Below are 21,847 nucleotides of genomic sequence, written 5' to 3'. Positions count from 1 at the left end.
CTTCTGGTATCCTTAGCAGCTCTAAGCTCATTTAAATCTTCATAATTATACTTCCCTTACATAACATACAAGATATGTTACATGTTATTTCTAATCAACTGAGTAAGAAATTTAAAAGAAACATACCAATTGCTATAGATCGCAAATAAAGTTTCTCAGCATTTTCATACTGATTCATGTCATAATTGTATAGAGAAGCCAGATGTCCCACTGAAAGGGCTACTTCATAATCTTCTTGACCAAGAAGTTGTTCTTTTATCTGAATTGCTTTGATATGCATTTCTTCAGCTTCCTGAAAAATAATTGAGCTGTTTTAGCCATTAGACTATACTCTCATAGTAACAATTCTTTCCGAGTAAGACTCTTTTAAGTGCTAAGGAGATCAGAGGACATAATATGTTAATCCAAAAGTTGCTTATGGGAAGCATTACTGGTTTGAGCAGCTACACACATAAGCTGATGACAGTAAGTGTCCTGTGCCAAAAATGACGAGAAAATCTGTCCTGGTAATGAAAAATTGTTGGAAGAAATTAACATAAAAACTTTCCAAAATGAAAATTATTTCTTAACATGCTCCAAAATTTAACTGAACCTTATTAAGAAACTCCATACTAGGGACGCCTGGGTGGCTCAGTTGGTTAAGCGGCTGCCTTCGGCTCAGGTCATGATCCCAACCTCCTGGGATCGAGTCCCATGTCAGGCTCCTTGCTCAGCAGGGAGCCTGCTTCTCCCTCTGCCTCTGCCTACCTCTCTGTCTGCCTGTGCTCACTCTCTCTGACAAATAAATAAATAAAATCTTAAAAAAAAAAAAAAAAAAAAAGAAACTCCATACTATAGTACATTCAGTTACATAGATACACACTTTATTTTGGAATTCTGACAATTTTTATTCCAACAAATAAAACAAGTTAAGTGAGGGATATGTAATGGATTTTCAGGTAAAAAATAGTATCTTAGGCAGTGACTCTCATCCTGTCCTTATTGTGATCCTAAAATGAACAATATTAAAAACTTAAAATCCAAAATTTTTAGAGAGAATTCAGTAAATTTTTATCACAATTAATAATACTTGCAGTATCTGACATTTCTTGCATACCTACCATGTGCCAGACATTATGCTAAGGGCCATACTTTTTTTTCTTTTTAAAGATTTTATTTCTTTATTTGAGAAAGAGAGAGGGAGAAAGAGAGAGAACATGAGCTGGGGGAGAAGCAGAGGGAGAAGCAGATTCCCCATTGAGCAAGGAGTCTGATGATCCCAGGATGATCCCAGGACCCCCAGGATTATGATCTGAGCCAAAGGCAGACACCTAACCTACGGTGCCAACCAGAAGGTAAGAGCTACAACTTAACATAGCTAACACTATGTTGTTGTTGTTTAAAGATTTTATTTATTTTCAGAGATAGCGAGTGAAGACAGAGAGACTGTGCATGTGTGCACAGAAGCTGGTGGAGGGACAGAGGGAGATAATCTTCAAGCAGATACCCCGTTGATTGGGGAGCCCAACCGAGGCTCATTTCTCACAACCCATAAGATCATGACCTGAGCTGAAACCAAGAGCTGGATACCCAATTGACTGAGCCATCCAGGGGTCCCTGTTTTTTTTTTTTCCAAAGTTTTTATTTACTTAAGTAATCTCTACACCCAACGTGGGGCTTGAACTCACAACCTTGAGATCAAGAGTCACATTCTCTTTTGACTGAGCCAGACCGGTGCCCTGCTAATAGCTATGTCTTAAGTCTAACTATAATAACCATATTAACCTTCATGGTTTGATATTATGACTTATTTTTCCATGGCTTAGATTTTGAATTTTATTTATATTTTAACACTGCTGTTTTATGCTATTTTTTCAATTATTTTGTGGAATAAGGAAGAAGTATAGTAAGTGTACATTTATTAGTGAAGATTACTGAAGATATATTATTTAAGATTATAATTTATTACCTAAAATTATTTACTGAAAGAAAAAGATAGTAAAACATGCTTCTACCTTAAATTTTCTCATTGACTGGTAAAGTCTTCCAAGGTTTCCATAGTGTTTTGCAGTCTGTACATTAAATTCCCCAAAAGCTTTCTTAGCTAGTTGGAGTGAAGACAGGTGCAAATCATGAGCTTCTTGAAGCAGCCTCTGTTCAGTTTCTTTATTATGACAGTCAATTGCAATCTCCTCTAAAATAAGAGCTGATTAAGAAAGCAATAAAATTAGCACACTTCCAAACCATCTATCAAAGCTAATCAGAGCATATAATTTAAAATTAAATTCTATAAATGTTTGTGTTTATGGTTTAGAAATGGTAAAGATGAGTTCCACGTTAATGAAAAAATGAACTTTTGGGGGCCATTCCAGTTTGCACAATATAATAAACTTAAAAACAATGGTATATATCAAGTATTTTGCAGAATTTCTGCTTTACTAGACTATTATATTTTGCTGATGTTAATTTCTTATTTGAAGCAATGTAAGACAAGGCAAAGGCAAAATTTTAAAGTTATGAAACTGTGTCAAGGAGTCCCCAAGCACTGTTGAACATTTTGAAACCACACTCCTAAAATATAACCTCTAACCAAACACAACTGAAAGAACAAGTTTCCCCCTACTCACTTGACTAACCAAATCAGGAAAGAAGACAGTGCAATTTCAAAGTCACATACAAGACTTTCAAATTCCATTTAAAGTCTTAAAAAAAAATACATATTTTTTATGATTTAATTTTATTTCGAGGTAAACTGTCCATATGTGCAAAAGTAAAAGAGGTTTAGTCCACTATAGCATTTTTAAAGAACAAAAAGATATATATCCACAGGTACTACAATGAAAAAATATTCACAAGGTATTAAGTGAAAAAAGCAGAATATAAAATTAAAGAAATTTATTCATTTCATTATTTGGAGGTAAAAACGTCTAAAAACTATTCACCAAAATGCTGAATCTGGATTGGTGGGATTACAGGTGACTTAATTTATTGTTTTCTCTTTTCTAACTTTTAGTTTTTATAACAATTATGTATTACTTGTGTTTAAGTTAAAAACACAAACCTAAAGGGAGAAAAAAAGAACTAGTTCCAGAATTAAGGTAAAATTTCTCCAGCATGCACAGAATTACCACACAGGTGACCCAATCATGTTGGCAAAAAAAATGCTTTTTAAATGAAAGGGCTTTGGTAGTGATTAGAAGAAAGGTTAAAATAAGGAAAGAAGAAAGTGGTATTTGCTAGGAGCCTTGCAACATTAAGGGTAACCTGATACAAAGCTGAGCTTCAAAATTCTACACTATAAGGCTGAAGGTATGTGAAAAACCCATGCTACTGTGCAATAATCATGTTTTTCTTTCTTTTACCCTCCCCTCAAAAGAAATGAACGAATGAAGGCATGACAGAGAGGAAAAGGGAGTGGCGAGGGGAGGGAGGGAGGAAGGAAGGAAAAAAGCAACAAAACATATTCTGGCTTATTAACAATGCTGTATGAGAGAAGCAAACCTTTTATTATGAACCACTGGAAATTCCTAGGTAGAGCTATAGGCAGATACTTTAAATCAGTGGCTTGGTTATCTTAGTAATACGCAGATATAGTCTAATCCTACGCTACCATCCAAAGAAATAAACAAATAACCTGATTTTAAACTATGTATCTTTAAAATATATGACACCAGACATCTATTACAACTGACAGCAAAAGAAATCTAAAAAAAAAAAAAAAAAAAATATATATATATATATACACACTTATACTGGAGACTAATTGCAAAGGGTACCTTTCACCCTCTTTGAAGAAGCCAAAAGAAGATGATCTTCAGGTAGGATGTGGGTAATGATACCAATAGCTCTTTCAGCATGAAATCTGTAATACAGACAAATATATATTCTGGTATTTCTTTTTTAGGTACAAATGATTATAGCATTTAAAAAAAAAAATCACAACTGGGGTGCCTGGGTGGCTCAGTGGGTTAAGCCGCTGCCTTCGGCTCAGGTCATGATCTCAGGGTCCTGGGATCAAGTCCCGCATCGGGCCCTCTGCTCAGCAAGGGGCCTGCTTCCCTTCCTCTCTCTCTGCCTGCCTCTCTGCCTACTTGTGATCTCTGGAAATGAATAAATAAAATCTTTAAAAAAAACCCCACAACTTATAATACTGATGGAATTTCTAAAACTTCCTGTGGTAAAGGTACTGGTTTTTGTTTCTTAAATTTCTAATCTGTTGTGGACTGAACTTTTAAAATATCCACTGGATTGGGGCACCTGGGTGGCTCAGTGGGTTAAAGCCTCTGCCTTCGGCTCAGGTCATGATCCCAAATTCCTGGGATTGAGCCCCACATCAGGCTCTCTGCTCAGCAGGGAGCCTGCTTCCCCTGTCTCTCTCTGCCTGCCTCTCTGCCTACTTGTGATTTCTGTCAAATAAATAAATAAAATCTTTAAAATATATATATATATATATATATATATATATATATATATATATATCTCCACTGGATTTCCATCTCCCACAGAATGAAATGTGAAGTTGTTACCATAGCCTACAAGGCTCACCATATTCTTTCCCTGGGCTACCTGTCTGACCTCATCTACTATTCTCAGAAACAGCCCTCTCCTTCTCCTCCAGCCACACAGGCTTTTGCAGCTTTCTGAACATGCAAAGCATACTCTCACCTAGGACTCTTGCACCTGGTTTACTGTCCCCTCTGGAATACTATCCCCCTGACTATCTACCCACATGGCTCACTCTTCAATGAATACCCTTCTCAGACCAGCTTGTACAAAAGTACCTAAAAGGGTGCCTGGGTGGCTCAGTTGGTTAAGCGACTGCTTTTGGCTCAGATCATGATCCTGGAGTCCCAGGATCAAGTCCTGCATCAGGCTTCCTGCTCAGTGGGGAGTCTGCTTCTCCCTCTCACACTCCCCCTACTTATGTGCTCCCATTCAAATAAAATCTTAAAAGAAAAAAAAACTAAAAAAATTTATCATAGCTCTTTAATTTACTTTATTCTTCACACAGAATAATTTATCTTAAAAAATAAAATGCAAAATTCAATAGTTTTTAGTATATTCAGAGCTGTGCGCCCATGACCACGACCAATTTCAGAGTATTTTCATGACCCTAAAAAGAAATACTGGCCCATTAGCAGTCTCTCTCCATTTTTCTCCAACCCTATATCAGCCCATGGCAACCACAAACTTATTTTCTGTCTCATAGATTTGCCTATTCTGGACATCTCATATAAATGGAATCATACAATATGTGGTCCTTTGTGACTAGCTTCTTTTAATTAGCAGAATGTTTTCAAGATTCATCCAGATTGTAGCAGGTATCAGTTGTTTTATTTTTAAATCTGCTCTTTTACCCCTTTTATTTTCCCCTCCAAAATATTACTGATTTCTTCTCTTATATCAGGTAAGTAATTTCTTTCTGTAAAGGGCAAGATAGCAAGTATTTTAGGTTGTGTACGCCACACACTCTGTTCCACTACTCAACTTTCCTAATGTAGCAGGAAAGCAGCCACAGACAATACATGAGTGAATGAGTATTGCCATGTTCCAATAAAATTTTATTTTCCCTGCAGGCCATAGTTTACTAACCCATTTTATATATTTAATCATTTAAAGATAATTTATAGTATCAAGAAGTTCTGTTAGCCAGTATTCTTTGGGTTCTAATCCTGTTTGTTATATCTGCTGATTCTCACTCATAGAGGAAATGTTTCATGGTGAGTTCATCTTAGGTGGAGCTAGATCTATGGAAATTCTGTTTGGTTTGGACTGAGAAGTTCCAAGAGTTTTACACTTTCTCCCAAAAGGTATCTCAGGAGAACTAGCAGTCCCAAACTGCTTTTTAATGTTTTCCTCAGTTTGGGGGTTCCTGAATATATGATGCAGTTATAAATTCCACTGTGAGATTCTGTTTTTGTTTAACTGAGAGCCCAACCTGAGACTATTAGTTTCTTTGTCCTTTCTTGTCAGTGGGAACATTTTTTTCCCTCCTAGTCTCCCCTTACCCTGAAGGTGCAGGCTTGATCTTGGCTTCAGGTTGAGGATTTCAGTTCTAACTCAGTTTCCTATGGACTAAATGCCTTAACTCATAAACTCGGGATTATTGTCCAACCAAAGTTTACAGAAACTTCTAAGCTTTCCCATCATCCCAAGGTGGTTATACCATAGTTCATGCTACCCTACTGGATTTTAGTCCATGAGTGGCCCTTGGGGATTTTATTTATCTCCTGCAAGCTCAGTTATGCATTTCTGAAGACAGCGGCTATATTTTATTCAGTATTTCTGCATGTTTTGAGCAAAATGTTTTTAGGTTATGTCTGTCATTTAGCCAGAGACTACTGTATTACTCAAAGAAAAATTACTGAAGTATTCAGAAGATAAGCCATATTCCTTATGAAGATACATAACTCTCAATATTAAACCATGTAACTTCTAAATAAATGGCTTATAAATTGGTATGACTTAAATGAGCTCAAGAACATTTCAGGCATTTTGTTAAAGCTCCAGAAGATAAATTTAATCCATAAATATATTAAATATTATTGCATTAGGAAAAAAACAACAGCAACAGCATTTAATCGCTCACTGAAAAGGAACATGGAACTTACAGTGCATTGTCAAATTTCCCAGAGCTATACTGATGAACATAAGAAGAATAAGCCAAGTCTTCATGGGCTGTTGCTACATGGATATTTTTGCCACCAAACACTGACTGCCGAATGTCAAGGGCTGCCTGAAAGTATAATGAAAATAATTATTACTATAAATCCTTAGAAAGCACTGCCCAGTAATATTAAGCATCCTAATAACTTAAATATATGTTCTACATATCAATACCATCAGTTCTGAAGCAAAAATCCTGCTGTACTTAAATCATAAGAGAACATAAAAGTCACCAAAAGGCCTGATTTTCTGAAGACTGAATCTAACTTAAAAGATAATGGTTTCACAATAAAAATTATTCATATGTCTGGGAATTACAGCAGTATTTTTCTCTCTATGTCCTTCTTCATAAGTGAAACATAAAATCAAGGATACTTTGTCCGGAGTGATGGTGTAACACATTTACCTAAGAATGACTAATACAAGGCCTAAAGTAATTGTTATCAACCCTCCTTACTATTACAAAGACAGCTATAATGACTCAGGCTAAATCAACAATGAAGACAAATCTTCATTTGGGCAAATGAAAAATGGAAAAGTACTCTTGTATATGACCCCACAAGCCAAAAATTGTTTTCCTCGATGGTTCTCCATAATTCCTAAAACATTTACCTCTAATGCTTCTACATATTATTTAGTAAAAGAACGATGTTCCATATATGAGGAGGGACTCAGAAAGAGTTACTTTTAGAGAGTGGGTTATACGCCACAAACAAAATCATGTCAGCAAGTCAATTCAGGTTGAAAGAAAAAAAGCATTAACTGTTAACATACCTGATAAATTGCAACAGATTGACAGATATTATCTACATTGAGTAAGTAGAACCCATAATCTAGCAGTGTATCAGAATATTTTGGGTGTTTGGATCCAAAATGATCCCTATAAGAAGACATAAAACTATTAGGATATATAAAGTAGAGAGAGACAATCTGAAATGGTATTTTTAGTAACAATCACCTACCGTGCCAAATACACTGCATGTTTAATTAACTGTTCTGCTTTCTTAAATTCACGTTTTACAACACAAGCCTAAGGATAAAGTGAAAAATGATTAAATAACTCTCAAACAGTTAATTAGTGTACTAAAATAGTAGATTAGACAGTCAGACTACGATGGTCCCCTAAAAATAAATAAATAAATAAAATAAAGCATCCTCCAACATAAATAGAAGGGTTCTATTTGTAATTTCTTCCCTTCCAAGTACTCGAAAATTCTATTATAAACAGACCTGTACATATCCTGGGAAATAATAGTTTAAGATTTTGACATTCATGCCCAATACAAACCTGTTATAACAAAGTTACTTTACAAAGATGGTGTACTCCCATCCTTCCAGATTATATAGTAAATAAGTGGGGGAAGGGCTCAACACAGAATTTTCTAAGCTACTTATTTATATCCTAGCTCTAGAGTGGCTTAAATATCTTGTAATTTTCATCTTTCAGTTTTAAAATGCACAGAATTTCAAGTTTTTCTCATCTTAAAATATTCTGATTCATGAAAATGGCCAGTTTTCAAACCCTAAATATTATCTGCATATAGAAATATAAATCTTGCACATAATTAAACTGTCTTTACATTAACTGCATTTTTAATGTTTTAAATTAATTAAAATATATTAATATCTCTCTTCTGGCTCTGATAATAATCTGAATACTTATACTATATACTTCTCTAAAATAATTTACCTAGTAAGTTTCACAGAAATCTTAGACTCTTCTAAATCTGAATTTTAGAATCTTTCTTCTAAGTGAAATTTCCATAATTAAAACCAATCAAAATGAAATATTCAAAATAAAAAAAACTCTAGGTAGAAAGAATACATCTGAAAAGCACATCAATGCTTTTTTTAAAACCTTAGTACACCAAACCTGCAATTTAAAAATTGCAGGTTTAAAACCTGCTTCAAAGAGTGAATGCAAAAAAAAAAAAAAAAAAAAAGTGAATGCACTTATCTATAGAGTAAGAAAAAACTAAAGAGAAAATCAAGTAAGTGCCACTCAGCAGCTCAAGTAAAGGGAGCTGTGACACTGTAAGGCTGCACACTATCACTCCCAGACTTAATACTAGGCCACTCTTTAGGAGAAAAATGATGGAAGTCCATACAATTGTGGCATGAAGAATTCACGCTGCTGGAAAGGTTAAGAAAAACAAAAGCAAACCCAAGCTAGAGTAGCACCAAAATACTGCCTCAATCTATTGTTCAGTGAGCTGAATTATCAAAATGATTTTTTTCATGGGTTTTCTAGGTATAGGAAAATTAGCTCAATTCTATATGCATATTTCTAAATCTGGTTTCTAAAACTAAGCACAGAAACTCAGGAAGTATGCAATATCTAACTTGTTAAATAACAGGTTAATTAAAACAGATTTAAAGCTGGATAAATCCTTTAATTTGTTAATAAATTTTAACATTATATTCACCTTAGAAGCTTGTCTTAAAACATCCACCACAACTTTGACTGGTAAGCCCACTGTGATTTCTTTCATTGCCTCAATGCACCATTTGTAAGCCTAAAAAAATATTTACACAAGAGCAAAAACTGATCAGTCAAATTGACAATAATGAAATGACTGTGTATCTTTCTACCCAACTTTCAAGTACTTGAATAAGAATACATACAAAGTATTTCCACTTACAATTTTCTGAGAGTAAGTTTTCTTGAAAGTTTCAAATTTGTTACACTTTTCCTTGAGTAAGTGACACATAGGAAGTCAGGGGCATGTTCTCTCTTGCCCACAAGCCTTTGCATATACTGGTCCCTCTGCCTTACAAACACTCCTCTTTCCTGAACTAAACCCACATAACTTATTTTCCAGGTTTCAGCCCTGTATTAGGCTTACTGTACTTTCTTCCCCTACTGTCATCTTATTATTTTGTATCTTAACTGCCTGTTTAGTTGAGTGCTTAGTTTGTGAGAGTTATTGTTCTAAGTACTTTATATGCATGAACACATTTAACTGATACACCAGTCCTATCAGATGCATACTATTATGGAAAACTGAGGTACAGAGAGGTTAAGTACCAGGCAATGTGCTAGCACTAGGTATCTACTGGGCAGCGATAAAATATGTCCTTCCTCTCCTAGTGGTTAGTGGGGGGGGGGGGGGCAAAGCAAATTACATTGGATAGTAAGAACTGTTTCAAAGAAACAAAACATTATAGGGGTCCCTGGGAGGCTCAGTTGGTTAAGTGTCTGCCTTTAGCTCAGCTCACGATCCCAGGGTCCTGGGATTGAGTCCCTCGCGTCAGGCTCCCTGCTCAGCCTGCTTCTCCTTCTCCCTCTTCCGTTCTCCCTACTTGTGCTCTCTCGCTCTGTCAAATAAATAAATCTTAATAAAATAACACAAAAGTGGGTGCCTCAGTGGCTTAGTTGTTAAGTATCTGCGTTCGGCGCAGGTCATGAACCCAGGGGTCCTGGGATTGAGCCCCATAGTGGGCTCCCTGCTCTGTGGGAAACCTGCTCCTCCTCCTCTCACTCCCTGTGCTTGTGTTTCCTCTCTCTCTCTCTGTCAAATAAATAAAAATCTTAAAAAAAAAAAAAAAAAGGAATTATAAGGAATGGGGGAGGGAGAGGAAAAATTGGAAAACAGTAAAAAAATAAACATTTGTTACCCTCTGCAAGCTTCCTTCTCTTCATTCCACCTAAAAAATTCCCAAGTAATTTTGATGTAGAAATGAAATGTATATGATTTAGGCCCCAAAACCTGTTGTTTTAAGACGTTAAATAAGCACTGGGGCATCTGGGTGGCTCAGTTGGTTAAGCAACTGCCTTTGGCTCAGGTCATGATCCTAGAGTCCTGCATCATTCAGCATCAGGCTCCCTGCTCAGTGGGGAGCCTGCTTCTCCCTCTGACCCTCCCTCCTCTTGTGCTCTCTCCCTCTCATTCTCGCTCTCTCAAATAAATAAAATCTTTAAAAAAAATGTTAAATAAGCAGATTTTGTTTCAGAGTAGTAAGTTAAAATCTTCAAAACTGTACACTGTAATACTTCTTTTTTTTTTTTAAAGATATTTATTTATTTATTTGATAGAGATCACAAGTAGGCAGAGAGGCAGGCAGAGAGAGAGGAAGGTAAGCAGGCTCCCTGCTGAACAGAGAACCCGATGCGGGGCTTGATCTCAGGACCCTGGGATCACGACCTGAGCTGAAGGCAGAGGCTTTAACCCACTGAGCCACCCAGGCGCCCCTGTAATACTTCTTTTTTTTTAAAGATTTTATTTATTTATTTGACAGAGAGAGATCACAAGTAGGCAGAGAGGCAGGCAGAGAGAGAGGAAGGTAAGCAGGCTCCCTGCTGAACAGAGAACCCGATGCGGGGCTTGATCTCAGGACCCTGGGATCACGACCTGAGCTGAAGGCAGAGGCTTTAACCCACTGAGCCACCCAGGCGCCCCTGTAATACTTCTTTTTTTTTTAAGATTTTATTTATTTATTTGACAGAGAGAGATCACAAGTAGGCAGAGAGGCAGGCAGAGAGAGAGGGGGAAGCAGGCTCCCTGCTGAGCAGAGAGCCTGATGCGGGGCTTGATCCCAGGACCTTGGGATGATGACCTGAGCTGAAGGCAGAGGCTTTAACCCACTGAGCCCCTACTGTAATAGTTCTTTAAAATATTTACTTCCTTGGGGAAGGATATACTTCCCCTTCCACATTAAAGATCATAGAGGCCATGTGATTTCCTCTGGTCAATTAAAAACTTAATTAAAATATGAAAGTGAAATGAGCAATTTCTATTGGGAAAAAGCTTCAAGAGCAAGTAGTACTTCCTCAAGATGCTTTTGCCTCTGCTCTAAGGCTGCTAATGTTTTAGACAGAGGGTGCTGCATCATACAGGATTTTGATAATCAAATGTGAACAGAACATTAAGCAGAACCATAGGCATCCCAAGACAAGATGCAGAACAAGAAATAAACTTCTCTCTCCACGTCACTGCTAGTTTGTCAGCAAAGCCTAGCCAATAGTATCAAAATACAGTGATAATTCATCAAACTGTATCCTCAATATTTGTGTACTTTTCTGTAGCTATCAATGACAAACTTGTCTCTATATATTTTTAAAGATTTTATTTATTTGTCAGAGACAGAGAGCGAGCACAAGCAGAGGGGGCGTCAGGCAGAGGGAGAAGCAGGCTCCCCACTGAGCAAGAAGCCTGATGCGGGACTCAGTCCTAGGATCCTGAGATCATGACCTGAATCCGAAGGCACACACTTAACTGACTGAGTGACCCACGTGGCCCGAAAACTTACCTATATTTAAAATAAACTATTTGGGGTGTGTGGCTGGCTCAGTCAGTAGAGAATGTGACTACTGATCTTGGGGTCATGAGTTCAAGCCCCACACTGGCCATAGAGCTTCTTTTTTTTTTTTTTTTTTAAGGATTTTATTTATTTATTTGTCAGAGAGCAAGCGAGAGCGAGCGAGAGCGAGCACAGGTAGACAGAATGGCAGGCAGAGTCAGAGGGAGAAGCAGGCTCCCTGCGGAGCAAGGAGCCCGATGTGGGACTCGATCCCAGGACGCTGGGATCATGACCTGAGCTGAAGGCAGCTGCTTAACCAACTGAGCCACCCAGGCGTCCCTGGCCATAGAGCTTCTTAAAAAAAAAAAAAAAAAAAAGTGAGTTCCTATACATAGATATATAAAAATGGTGGGAAACAAGATAGGATCAGGAGGGAGACAAACCATTAAGAGACTCTTAATCTCACAAAATAAACTGATGGTTGGTGGCGGTGGGGGGGTAGGGATAGGGTGGCTGGGTTATGGACATTAGGGAGGGTATGTGCTATGGTGAGTGCTGTGAAATGTGTAAGCCTGATGATTTATAGATCTATACCCCTAGGGCAAATATATTATATGTTAATAAAAATAATTTTTTAAATGATTCAAAAAAAAGATGGTGAGGCACCTGAATAACTTTTAAGGTCGACATTTCTAATACTCAAACTGTTGTATATCGTACTCTCATTTCCAGTAAAGTCAGCTATCCACACAAAGGCCTTCTGTGAATGGGGTTTTTTGTTCTTGGTGTTTGAAAATAAAAGAAAAAGGCTGAGTTTTATATTTGGATAAGCTATAGAACAATTATTGCACAGAAGAAGCAGCAAAATAGAACCAATTCAGCAGATATAGGAATTTATAATCAAAAAAACCCACTAGAACATACCTAACACCCCTCTAAGAAATTGTAGGCTTGTTGATAAGGGTTTTAGATTTTTACATGCAGATCTGATGCCTTCTTATATGGATATTAAGGATAATCCTAGCATCAGGGCTGCACAACCTCACTTTATAATCATTCTAGAATTTTCTAGCTTTACCTCTAATTATAATTTTCCTTTAAATATGGAATATTAATGGAGCAAAAATCAAGACAGGCATAATTGTAAAATATGAAAGCTAAATGACTGCTATGTGGCAACATAAAATAATTATTTTTCCATACAGAAAACAGCCAAGTAAAGGAGTTTAAAAGACATAGGTTACTTCTCAACTATGTATTCATTAGCACTGAAGCATGAAATTAATAGCATAAAGACAGGAGTGAAACTATCTTTCTTGTAAGGCAGAGGAAGGAGCAAAACAATGCGAAAAAGTATAAAGTAAAATCTAGCTTCCCATTAGAATGAAGTTCTAAGAGTTCACCCAGAGCTACACATCCAAAAAAAAAAAAAAGGATCTATTAAGGGTTGATTTGACAGAGCATGCCCATCAAAATAATTTAGATAGAGATTTGGTCAAATTAAAAACAAAAGTAGGCCATAAACCATACATGTGTATGTTTAAAATACATCTCATAGTATACTCTTTCTGCCTCATTTCAAATATTCCATTACAAATGTGTAGTGCTTTAAGTAAACCTGATATGTGAGAATAAAATCTATTAAGACTAATACAAGATTATATGATTTTTCCTTTTTCTAAAGTTGAGGTACAGTTGACACACAATGTTATAGTAGTTTCTGTTATATAACACTATGACTGGACAATTTTATACATTATGCTATGCTCACCACAGTAAGTGTAGTTACCATCTGTCACCATATAACATTATTACAATATTATTGACTATATTCCCTATGTTGTACTTTTTATCCCTATGATTTATTTATTTTGTAACTGGATGTTACCTCTTAAATACCTTTTACCTATTGTGTCCATCACCCCCAGCTCAGGTTCCTCTGTTTTTTGGTTTTTTTTGGTTTTTTTTTTTTGGTTTATCTGTTTGTTTTGATTTTACCCTCTGTTTACAGCTACTTGCTGGTCACAAAGAAATGCACTTCAAAACACTCACCTCATCATAGTGACTCTTTGCAAAGAGTAGTGCACACAGTTCTCCATACAGTGCAGCTTTGTTTGCTTGCTGGCCATGTTTTGAGAGTTTATCCATATATGTCTGAGCTAACTTAAATGTTTCTTCACCCAAGTGATATTTGCAGTTTCCATTTCGCACATGAAGCAACCTGCAAAGGCAGAAATAACATTCCTCTATTTTTGATATTTCCAGCGTGGTCCTCTTACAGGTCACCACTTAGTACCCAAATGAGTTAAGGAAACTAGATGCAAAAAGTGAGGCAGCACTGGAAAGTAACAATCTGGGCCAAACCAAGATGGACTAAAACACATAAGAGTATATGCTCTTTCCAAAAAACTACCCATGATTAATTCTCACCCAACTCTGCTTCTTTTTCTTCTTTAAATATTTCGTGTACTTTGTGCACTCAGTATGTGCTATATCTAATACTTAACTCTCTCTGTTCCAAATCCAAAAGTAATGCACTCTCATTATAAAAAATTTAGAAAACAATGAAAAAAACAAAATCAACATGAAATACTATTACCTACCATTACTTTCTGTTCTTTTTTCTAGTATATTTGTGGAACACATGATCAGTAACCTCATCTCATGTTGCTTCATAAATGCTCATTTTTGTTATCTTTCCAGTAAGGTAAGTTCACTGAAAACAGTTGTATTGTCAGCTATTTCTTTTAAAAACCTTTATCTTCTATGTGGAAAAATACAGAGTTCTTCACACAGAGTAACTGTAAAACCATGTTAGACTATCTAATGATATGATATTTAAGAAGAGTAGGTCAGACTGTGATACCAATAGACTATACATCTGTACAGACTATGGAAAACAGAACAGTGAAGACCAGACATGTATTTGTGTATATATTATAAAGCTGGCTACAACATTATGTGCACGTATCACTGCCAATACAATTTTCTGAAAATGCTCAGTCCTGAGCGGGAAGAGGGTGCCCAATGAACTAAGCCACCCAGGTGACCCAATGATCAGGAACTTCTTAAAAAAAAAAAAAAAAAAAAAAAAGATTTGAGAGAGAGTGTGTGAGCTCCTGCAGGAACTTCTTAAAGGTACTTCTCAGGGTAGACAGGGAAGAATTCTCTTAAGTTAATAGTTGAGTTGATACCTAAATGATGAAGCAATCATGTAAAGGTCTGGAAGGAAGCATGCTTCAAACAGAAGGAATAACTGGGGTGCCTAGGTGGCTCAGTCAGTTGAGCATCAGACTCTTGATTTCAGCTCAGGTCATGACCTCAAGGTCCAGAGATCAAGCCCCATGTCTGCCTCCAAGCTCAGAGGGGAGTCCATCTGCCCTCCCCCCCACTCTCTAAAATAAGTAAATAAATCTTTTAAAAAAATTCCTTCAAACATAAGGAATAACCAGTGCAAAGCCCTGAGAAAGGGAAAAAAAAATCTGGCATAATCAAAGAACAGACAAAAGTCCAACCTGTATAAGATATTATGAATAAAGGATTATAAAAAAGAGGCAAAAAAGCAGAAATCAGAAAGATTTTATAGGGCCTTGCCAGCCAGGGTAAGAAATTTTGGTTGTAATGGTGAGATATGATTTGATTTATCCTCTAGAACAATGCTAATAGAATTTCCTGAAATGCTGTGGATCTGCTCTGCTCAATCTAGTAGCCACTAGCCACAGGTGGCTACTGAATATCTCAAATGTGCCTAGTGTGACTAGGGACTGATTTTTAATGTTTAACTTGAATTAATTTAAATAGTCATACATGGTGGATGGTTATCATACTGGACAGTGCAACTCTTGAAGGATTGCTCTGGCTATGCTGTGGAAAATGGATTACAGGGGCACCTGGGTGGCTCAGCTGGTTAAGCAGTTGCCTTCAGCTCAGGTCATGATCCCAGGGTCCTGGGATGAATTCCCACATCAGGTTTCCTGATCTGCAGGGAGAGTGCTTCTCCCTCTGCCCCTTCCCCTGCTCTTACTACTTACTGCTCATGCTCATTCTCATGCTCCCCCTCTCTTAAATAAATAAATATCTTTTTTTTTTAAAAAGGGAGGGGAAAAAAAAAAGAAAGAAAAAGAAAATGGATTACAATAAAGCCAAGAGTGGAAGTAAGGCAATCAGGACAGAGGTATTGCAACAATCCAGAAGAAAGACAGACCTTGAGAAAAAAGGATAGGTACTAGAGATAGAGTTGACAGTTATCCAAACAGTTCAATAGGAAAAGGTTAAACTCAAACATAGTTATAAATTCACAGAATGAAAAGAACGGTATTAACCTCACAGAACGGTATTAGCCTCTTATTTCTACAAGACTAAGAACTGCATTTCCAACAACATTCACTGTAGATATTTCTCCTAAAAATAAATTTCTAGAAATTATTTAATAATTGGCATATGATGGGGCAGCAAACTAAATATGCTAAGCCAGAAAAGCACAGCTTGTTATCTTCTCCAGTCCCTGCTGGTTGTCTCTTGAAACAAAAGGGCAAATTAAACATATGGAGTCTCTCTTCAGGGTCTGTACATCCATCTGGGCTGACACAAAGCAGGATAAAGGATCCAAGAAACTTTTGGTCAACTGAAGGTCTAATTTTGCCCAATACTCAGCCTAACAAAAAGGCAGGTTCTCAAGGTTCTCCAACTGTGGTTCTCCAAAGTAAGCATAATATTTTATTATTTTTAAAAACGATTTTATTTTTAAGAGCAGTTTTAGGGATGCCTGGGAGGCTCAGTCAGTTAAGTGTCTAACTTTGGCTCAGGTCATGATCTCAGTCAGGGTCCTGGGATCAACGCCTGCGTGGGACTCACCATTCAACAGAGAGTCTGCTTGTCCCTCTACTGCCATAACCCTGCTTGAGCTTTCTCTCTCAAATAAATAAATAAATAGATAAATAAATAAAACATTTTTTTAAAAAGGGAAATTTTAGGTTCACAGTAAAACTGAGCAGAAGGTACAGAGATTTCTCATATACCCTCCTTCCTGCAGTATTAGCTTTATAAAAAAATACAATCACATCTACCTGATCAAGAGCTATTGTCAAAAACAATTACATTTAATTGGTTAAATAATTCACTGTTTGAGTGGCAAATATACAAGCTTTTGTTTTTTAAGATTTTATTTTTAAGTAATCTTTACACCCAATGTGGGGCTCAAACCTAAAACCCTGAGATCAAGAGTTGCATGCTCTACTGACTGAGGCAGCCCAGCACCCCTATAAGTTTAGAAGTCATTAATTTATGAATATATTCACTCTGAGACTAAGCAATATGACTAGGCCAAACCTCATAAGACACAATAAAAATAAATACATTAAAAGTAAATGTGAAAAAAAATAATCTCTCTCCTCCTTACAAGAGTATGTCTCCAAGAACTATTTAACAATTTTGGAAATAAATGACAGACTAAAATTCTTTTCTATTGTAGTAAAATACGCAACAAAAAATCTGCCATACTATTTTAAGCATACACTTCAGTGTCATTACAGTCACCATATTGTGTGACCATCACCACCATCTATTTCCAAAACTTTTCATCACTCCAAAAAGAAACTCTATAACAAGCAATCAATTCCCATATACCCTTTACCCCACCTGCACCATTTACACTCCCATTAGCAAGGATCCCAATTTCTTCACATTCTTAATTAACACTTAACTTTTATTTTTAATTATAGCCATGCTGGGTATGTGTAAAGTGGTATCTCATGTTTGATTTTCATTTCCCTAATGAAAAATTATGCTGAACATCTTTTGGCTATTTTATCTTCTTTTTTGGACAAATGTGTTCTTGAGGCCTTTACCCATTTTTTAATCAGGTTGTTGTTGTTGAGCGGTAGTTCTTGATATATTCTGGATACTACACCCTTATCTGATATATGATCTGCAAATATTTTCTCCAATTCTCCAATTCTACTTTCTTGATAACATCCTTTGATATGCATAGTTTTTTATTTTGATGAAATCCAACTCATCTGTGAACAGAAATGGTTTCACTTCTTTCTTTCCAATATGGATGCCATTTTTTCTTTTTCTTGTCTAATTCCTTTAGTTAGAACTTTCAGGGCAATGTTTAATAGTAATAGTGAAAGCAGGCATCCTAGATCTTGTTCGTGATCTTAGGGACAAAGCTTTTCAGTGTTTCACCATTGAGTACGATGTCAGCTGTGGGTTCTTCATAAATACTATCATGTTGAGGAACTCTTCTGCTCCCGGTTTTTTCAATGTTCGATTATGAAAAGGTGTCAGATTTTGTCAAACGTCTTTTTTGTCTATTGAGAAGATTCTGTTTCTTTCCTTCTTTTTAAAATTTTTATTAAAGAGAGCTAGTGAGCGTGTGCACACAAGCTGGGAGAGAGGCAGGCAGAGGGAGAAAAAGGCTCCCCACTGAGCAAGGAGCCCAATGAGGGACTAAAAGACCTGAGCCAAAGGCAGATGCTTAACCAACTGAGCCACCCAGGCATCCCTCCCTCCCTCCCTTCTTTTTTTTTTTTTTTTTTAAAGATTCTAATTAATGATCTGACAGAGAGATACAGCGAGAGACACAGTAAGAGAGGAAACATAAGCAGGGGAAGTGGGAGAGGCAGAACAGGCTTCCTGTGGAGCAGGGAGTCTAATGCGGGACTCCATTCCAGGACCCTGGGATCATGACCTGAGCCGAAGGCAGTTGCTTAACCAACTGAGCCACCCAGTGCCCCCACTGACTTTCTTATGTCAATCATCGTTGCATTCCTGGAATAAATCCCAATTATTCATAGTATACAATCCTTTTATATGCCATTAGTTTGATGTGCTAGTATTCTATTGAGAATTTTAATTAAAAAAATTTTTTTAATTTAACATATAATGTATTATTAGCCCCAGGGGTACAGGTCTGTGAATCACCAGGTTTACACACTTCACTGCACTCACCATAGCACATACCTTCCCCAATGTCCATAACCCCACCTCCCTCTCCCTACCCCTTCACCCCCGCAATCTGATGAGAATTTTTACATCTGTATTCACAGAGGATATTATCCTGTAATTTTCTTCTCTTGTGATGTCTTTTTTCTGACTTTGGTATCAGGGTAATGCTGGCCTCACAGCATGAGTTAGGAAGTATTCCTTCCTCCTTAATTTTTTGGAAAACGCTGAGAAGGTCTGGTGTTATTTCTTTAAATATTTGGTAGCACTCATTTGATGAGAAATTCTGGTCCTGGAGTTTTCTTTTTGGAAGGTTTTTTGGTTTTATTTAGGTTCCATGCACATTGTGGAGCCCAATGTGGGGCTCGAATTGGAAATCAAGACCTTGAGCTAAAACAAGAGTTGGATGCTTAATCAACTCAGCCACCCAGGTGACCCACGTTGGAAGGTTTTTGATTACTGATTCAATCTCTACTTGCTATAGTTTTGTTGAGATTTTTTTGGGCCAATTTAGGTAATTTTATGCATTTCTAGGGATTTGTTCATTTCAGCTACAATATCTATTCTGTTTGCATACAGCTGTTCATAGGATTCTCTTATGTTTCCATTTCTGGAAGGCTGGTAGTGAAACCTTGATTTGTATTTCTGATTTTAGCCATCTGCATCTTTTTTGGGGGGTGGGTCAGTCTAGTGTGGTTTTAATTTTATGTGTGGGAGCAAAGCACTGTGAGATGCTACAGACACTGCTAGCTCCGTAACTAACAGCCATTTTTCCACCTCATGCTTTGTTGGCAGGAGCCTGACTTTGTTTAGACATTCATCTCTTTTCTCTGCTTCGCTCTCTGCCTGCTTGTGATCTCTGTTTGTCAAATAAATAAATAAATAAGTAATATTCAAATTCTGGGTATTTTTAGGGTATGCCGCTTATATAGGTGGCTGCTATCTTATTTGCTACACATGGCATTTATAATCTTTTTAGTGGCAATATTTTTATTAGCAATATCCCTTTTGTATCAACTAATGGTTTTTATCCTGAATTTTGCTTTATTGTTAATACAGTTAATACTTTTTTTTTTTTTTTAAAGATCTTATTTATTTATTTGACTGAGAGAAATCACAAGTAGGCAGAGAGGCAGGCAGAGAGAGAGGAGGAAGCAGGCTCCCTGCTGAGCAGGGAGCCCAATGTGGGGCTCGATCCCAGGACCCTGGGACCATGACCCAAGCTGAAGGCAGAGGCTTTAACCCACTGAGCCACCCAGGCACCCCTGTTTATACTATTTTAATAATATATAGCTGGATTTCACTTTTTAACACTCTTTGTAGATACCACATTTACACAAAGGAATTGAGCTCATTTACATATACTGTGATGATAGTCAAATTTGGTTTTAAGCTTATCATATTACTGTTCATTTTTCTTTTTTTTTTTCATTTATTATATTTAATTATTTCCTCTCTTCTGTTTTTATCTCGTTTGGACAGTTTTCCTATCATTCTTACCCCCACTACCACTACCCTAATTTAAAATGTCTATCACTCTTTTCCATTATATAAATTATAATATCCAACCCTAGCACTGATAAGGTATGACCATGATAGCCATTCCTACTCTACTGAGCTTTTATTTGTTTAGAGAAATTCCATAAGTATTTTCCTCAGCTCAAGTACATTAAGTATACTGTACCTGATATATTTGAAAAATTTATTTTACCCTAAAAATTGGTGAGGTATAGCATTTTCTCTCAATAATGGAGATATTTCTATCTTATAGCTTCCAATTTCTATGTATTCTTTGATTTTAGGAACTCCAATTGTGTAGGGGCTCAGGTTCTTTTAAAATCTAGATTCAAGTCTTTCTCCCAACAGTTCAGGAAGTTCCTTTCCACACTTAAAATTGAAAAATACACCAATACAATAATTGTGGTTATTTCTGGACAACAGGATTATAGATAGTATTTATTCTCTTCATAATTTTCTGTTACGTGCATAGAAATAATAAAGACAGTAAGAAGAAAGCATTACCTCTTAACTACCTTGCCTTTCCTTTAAGTAATCTGTTAAAAAATATATTTTTAAAGAAAACAGTCATTTATAAGTAAAATACTAATCTTCTTATACATAATTCTAAAAATGCATCAAGAGTAAAAAATAAGGGGCGCCTGAGTGGCTCAGTAGGTTAAAGCCTCTGCCTTCAGCTTGGGTCATGATCCCAGGGTCCTGGGGTCTAGCCCCACATCAGGCTCTCTACTCAGCAGGGAGCCCACTCCCCCCACCCCTCTCTGCCTGCCTCTCTGCGTCCTGTGATCTCTGTCAAATAAAAAAATAAAATCTTAAAAAAAAAAAGTAAAAAATAATACTCAAGAAAAACACGTATTTATTTTACCAGCAATCAGTGCCTAGCACAGTTCTGAGTACACTGAGGCATTCAATAAATATTTGGTGAGTGGAGAGAACACACAAGCTCTATGACAAAGTAAAAAATATTAAGCTAAGGTGATTATAGCAAGTTAACTATATTTTGGAGATGAGAGACAGGAGGCCAGACTAATGAAACATATAAATTATCACCTCAGAGATAACTGTTGGAGCACGCTTAAAGAGCTAAAACTATAAAAGCCACTAAAGACTATTAGAGTAGGATCTGTTCCAACTTACCTCACACAACATTCTACTGCACGAAACCAATGAAGCATCTCATCATGTAGAGTACACAACTGAAGACAGGATAGAAAAACTTTCTCAGCATCACTGTACCAGCCTGCATCTGAAAGAAAGCCACCTAAAGGACAAGAAAACTAGTAATTTTAAATAATTTAATAATAAATTACTTAAAAGCTAAAGTGACATGCTTAAAATGAATATCATCTAAAATGAAAACCAACCTAGTATTCAAGTTCTGTGCCTGGCCCAAAACAAAGATATTGTAAAACAAAACAAAACAGAACAAAAACTTATAAACTAGGGGAATCAGAACGATGTTGAGGCCTTGAATAAGGAGTCAAGAGTTTTAACT

General features: G+C 36.6%; 1 protein-coding gene across 1 annotated transcript in view; it reads right to left on the bottom strand.

Moving 5' to 3' along the window:
• The window catches only part of APPBP2 (amyloid beta precursor protein binding protein 2), a 60,012-nt gene that overhangs the window by 5,471 nt on the left and 32,694 nt on the right, over positions 1-21,847 (bottom strand). The window contains exons 4-12 of the mRNA XM_059147486.1: positions 21,490-21,613; positions 13,939-14,107; positions 9,072-9,161; positions 7,608-7,675; positions 7,420-7,525; positions 6,591-6,715; positions 3,756-3,841; positions 1,995-2,185; positions 127-292 (exon numbers count right to left, since the gene is read on the bottom strand). Of these exons, the coding sequence (XP_059003469.1) occupies positions 127-292; positions 1,995-2,185; positions 3,756-3,841; positions 6,591-6,715; positions 7,420-7,525; positions 7,608-7,675; positions 9,072-9,161; positions 13,939-14,107; positions 21,490-21,613 (1,125 nt within the window). The remainder of the gene's footprint in view (positions 1-126; positions 293-1,994; positions 2,186-3,755; positions 3,842-6,590; positions 6,716-7,419; positions 7,526-7,607; positions 7,676-9,071; positions 9,162-13,938; positions 14,108-21,489; positions 21,614-21,847) is intronic.

Source organism: Mustela lutreola, chromosome 15 (genome assembly GCF_030435805.1).
Source record: "Mustela lutreola isolate mMusLut2 chromosome 15, mMusLut2.pri, whole genome shotgun sequence".
In the NCBI taxonomy this organism is placed as follows: domain Eukaryota; kingdom Metazoa; phylum Chordata; class Mammalia; order Carnivora; family Mustelidae; genus Mustela; species Mustela lutreola.
Note: the sequence above shows the minus strand (reverse complement) of the source record. Positions and strands in the feature narration are given on the sequence as shown.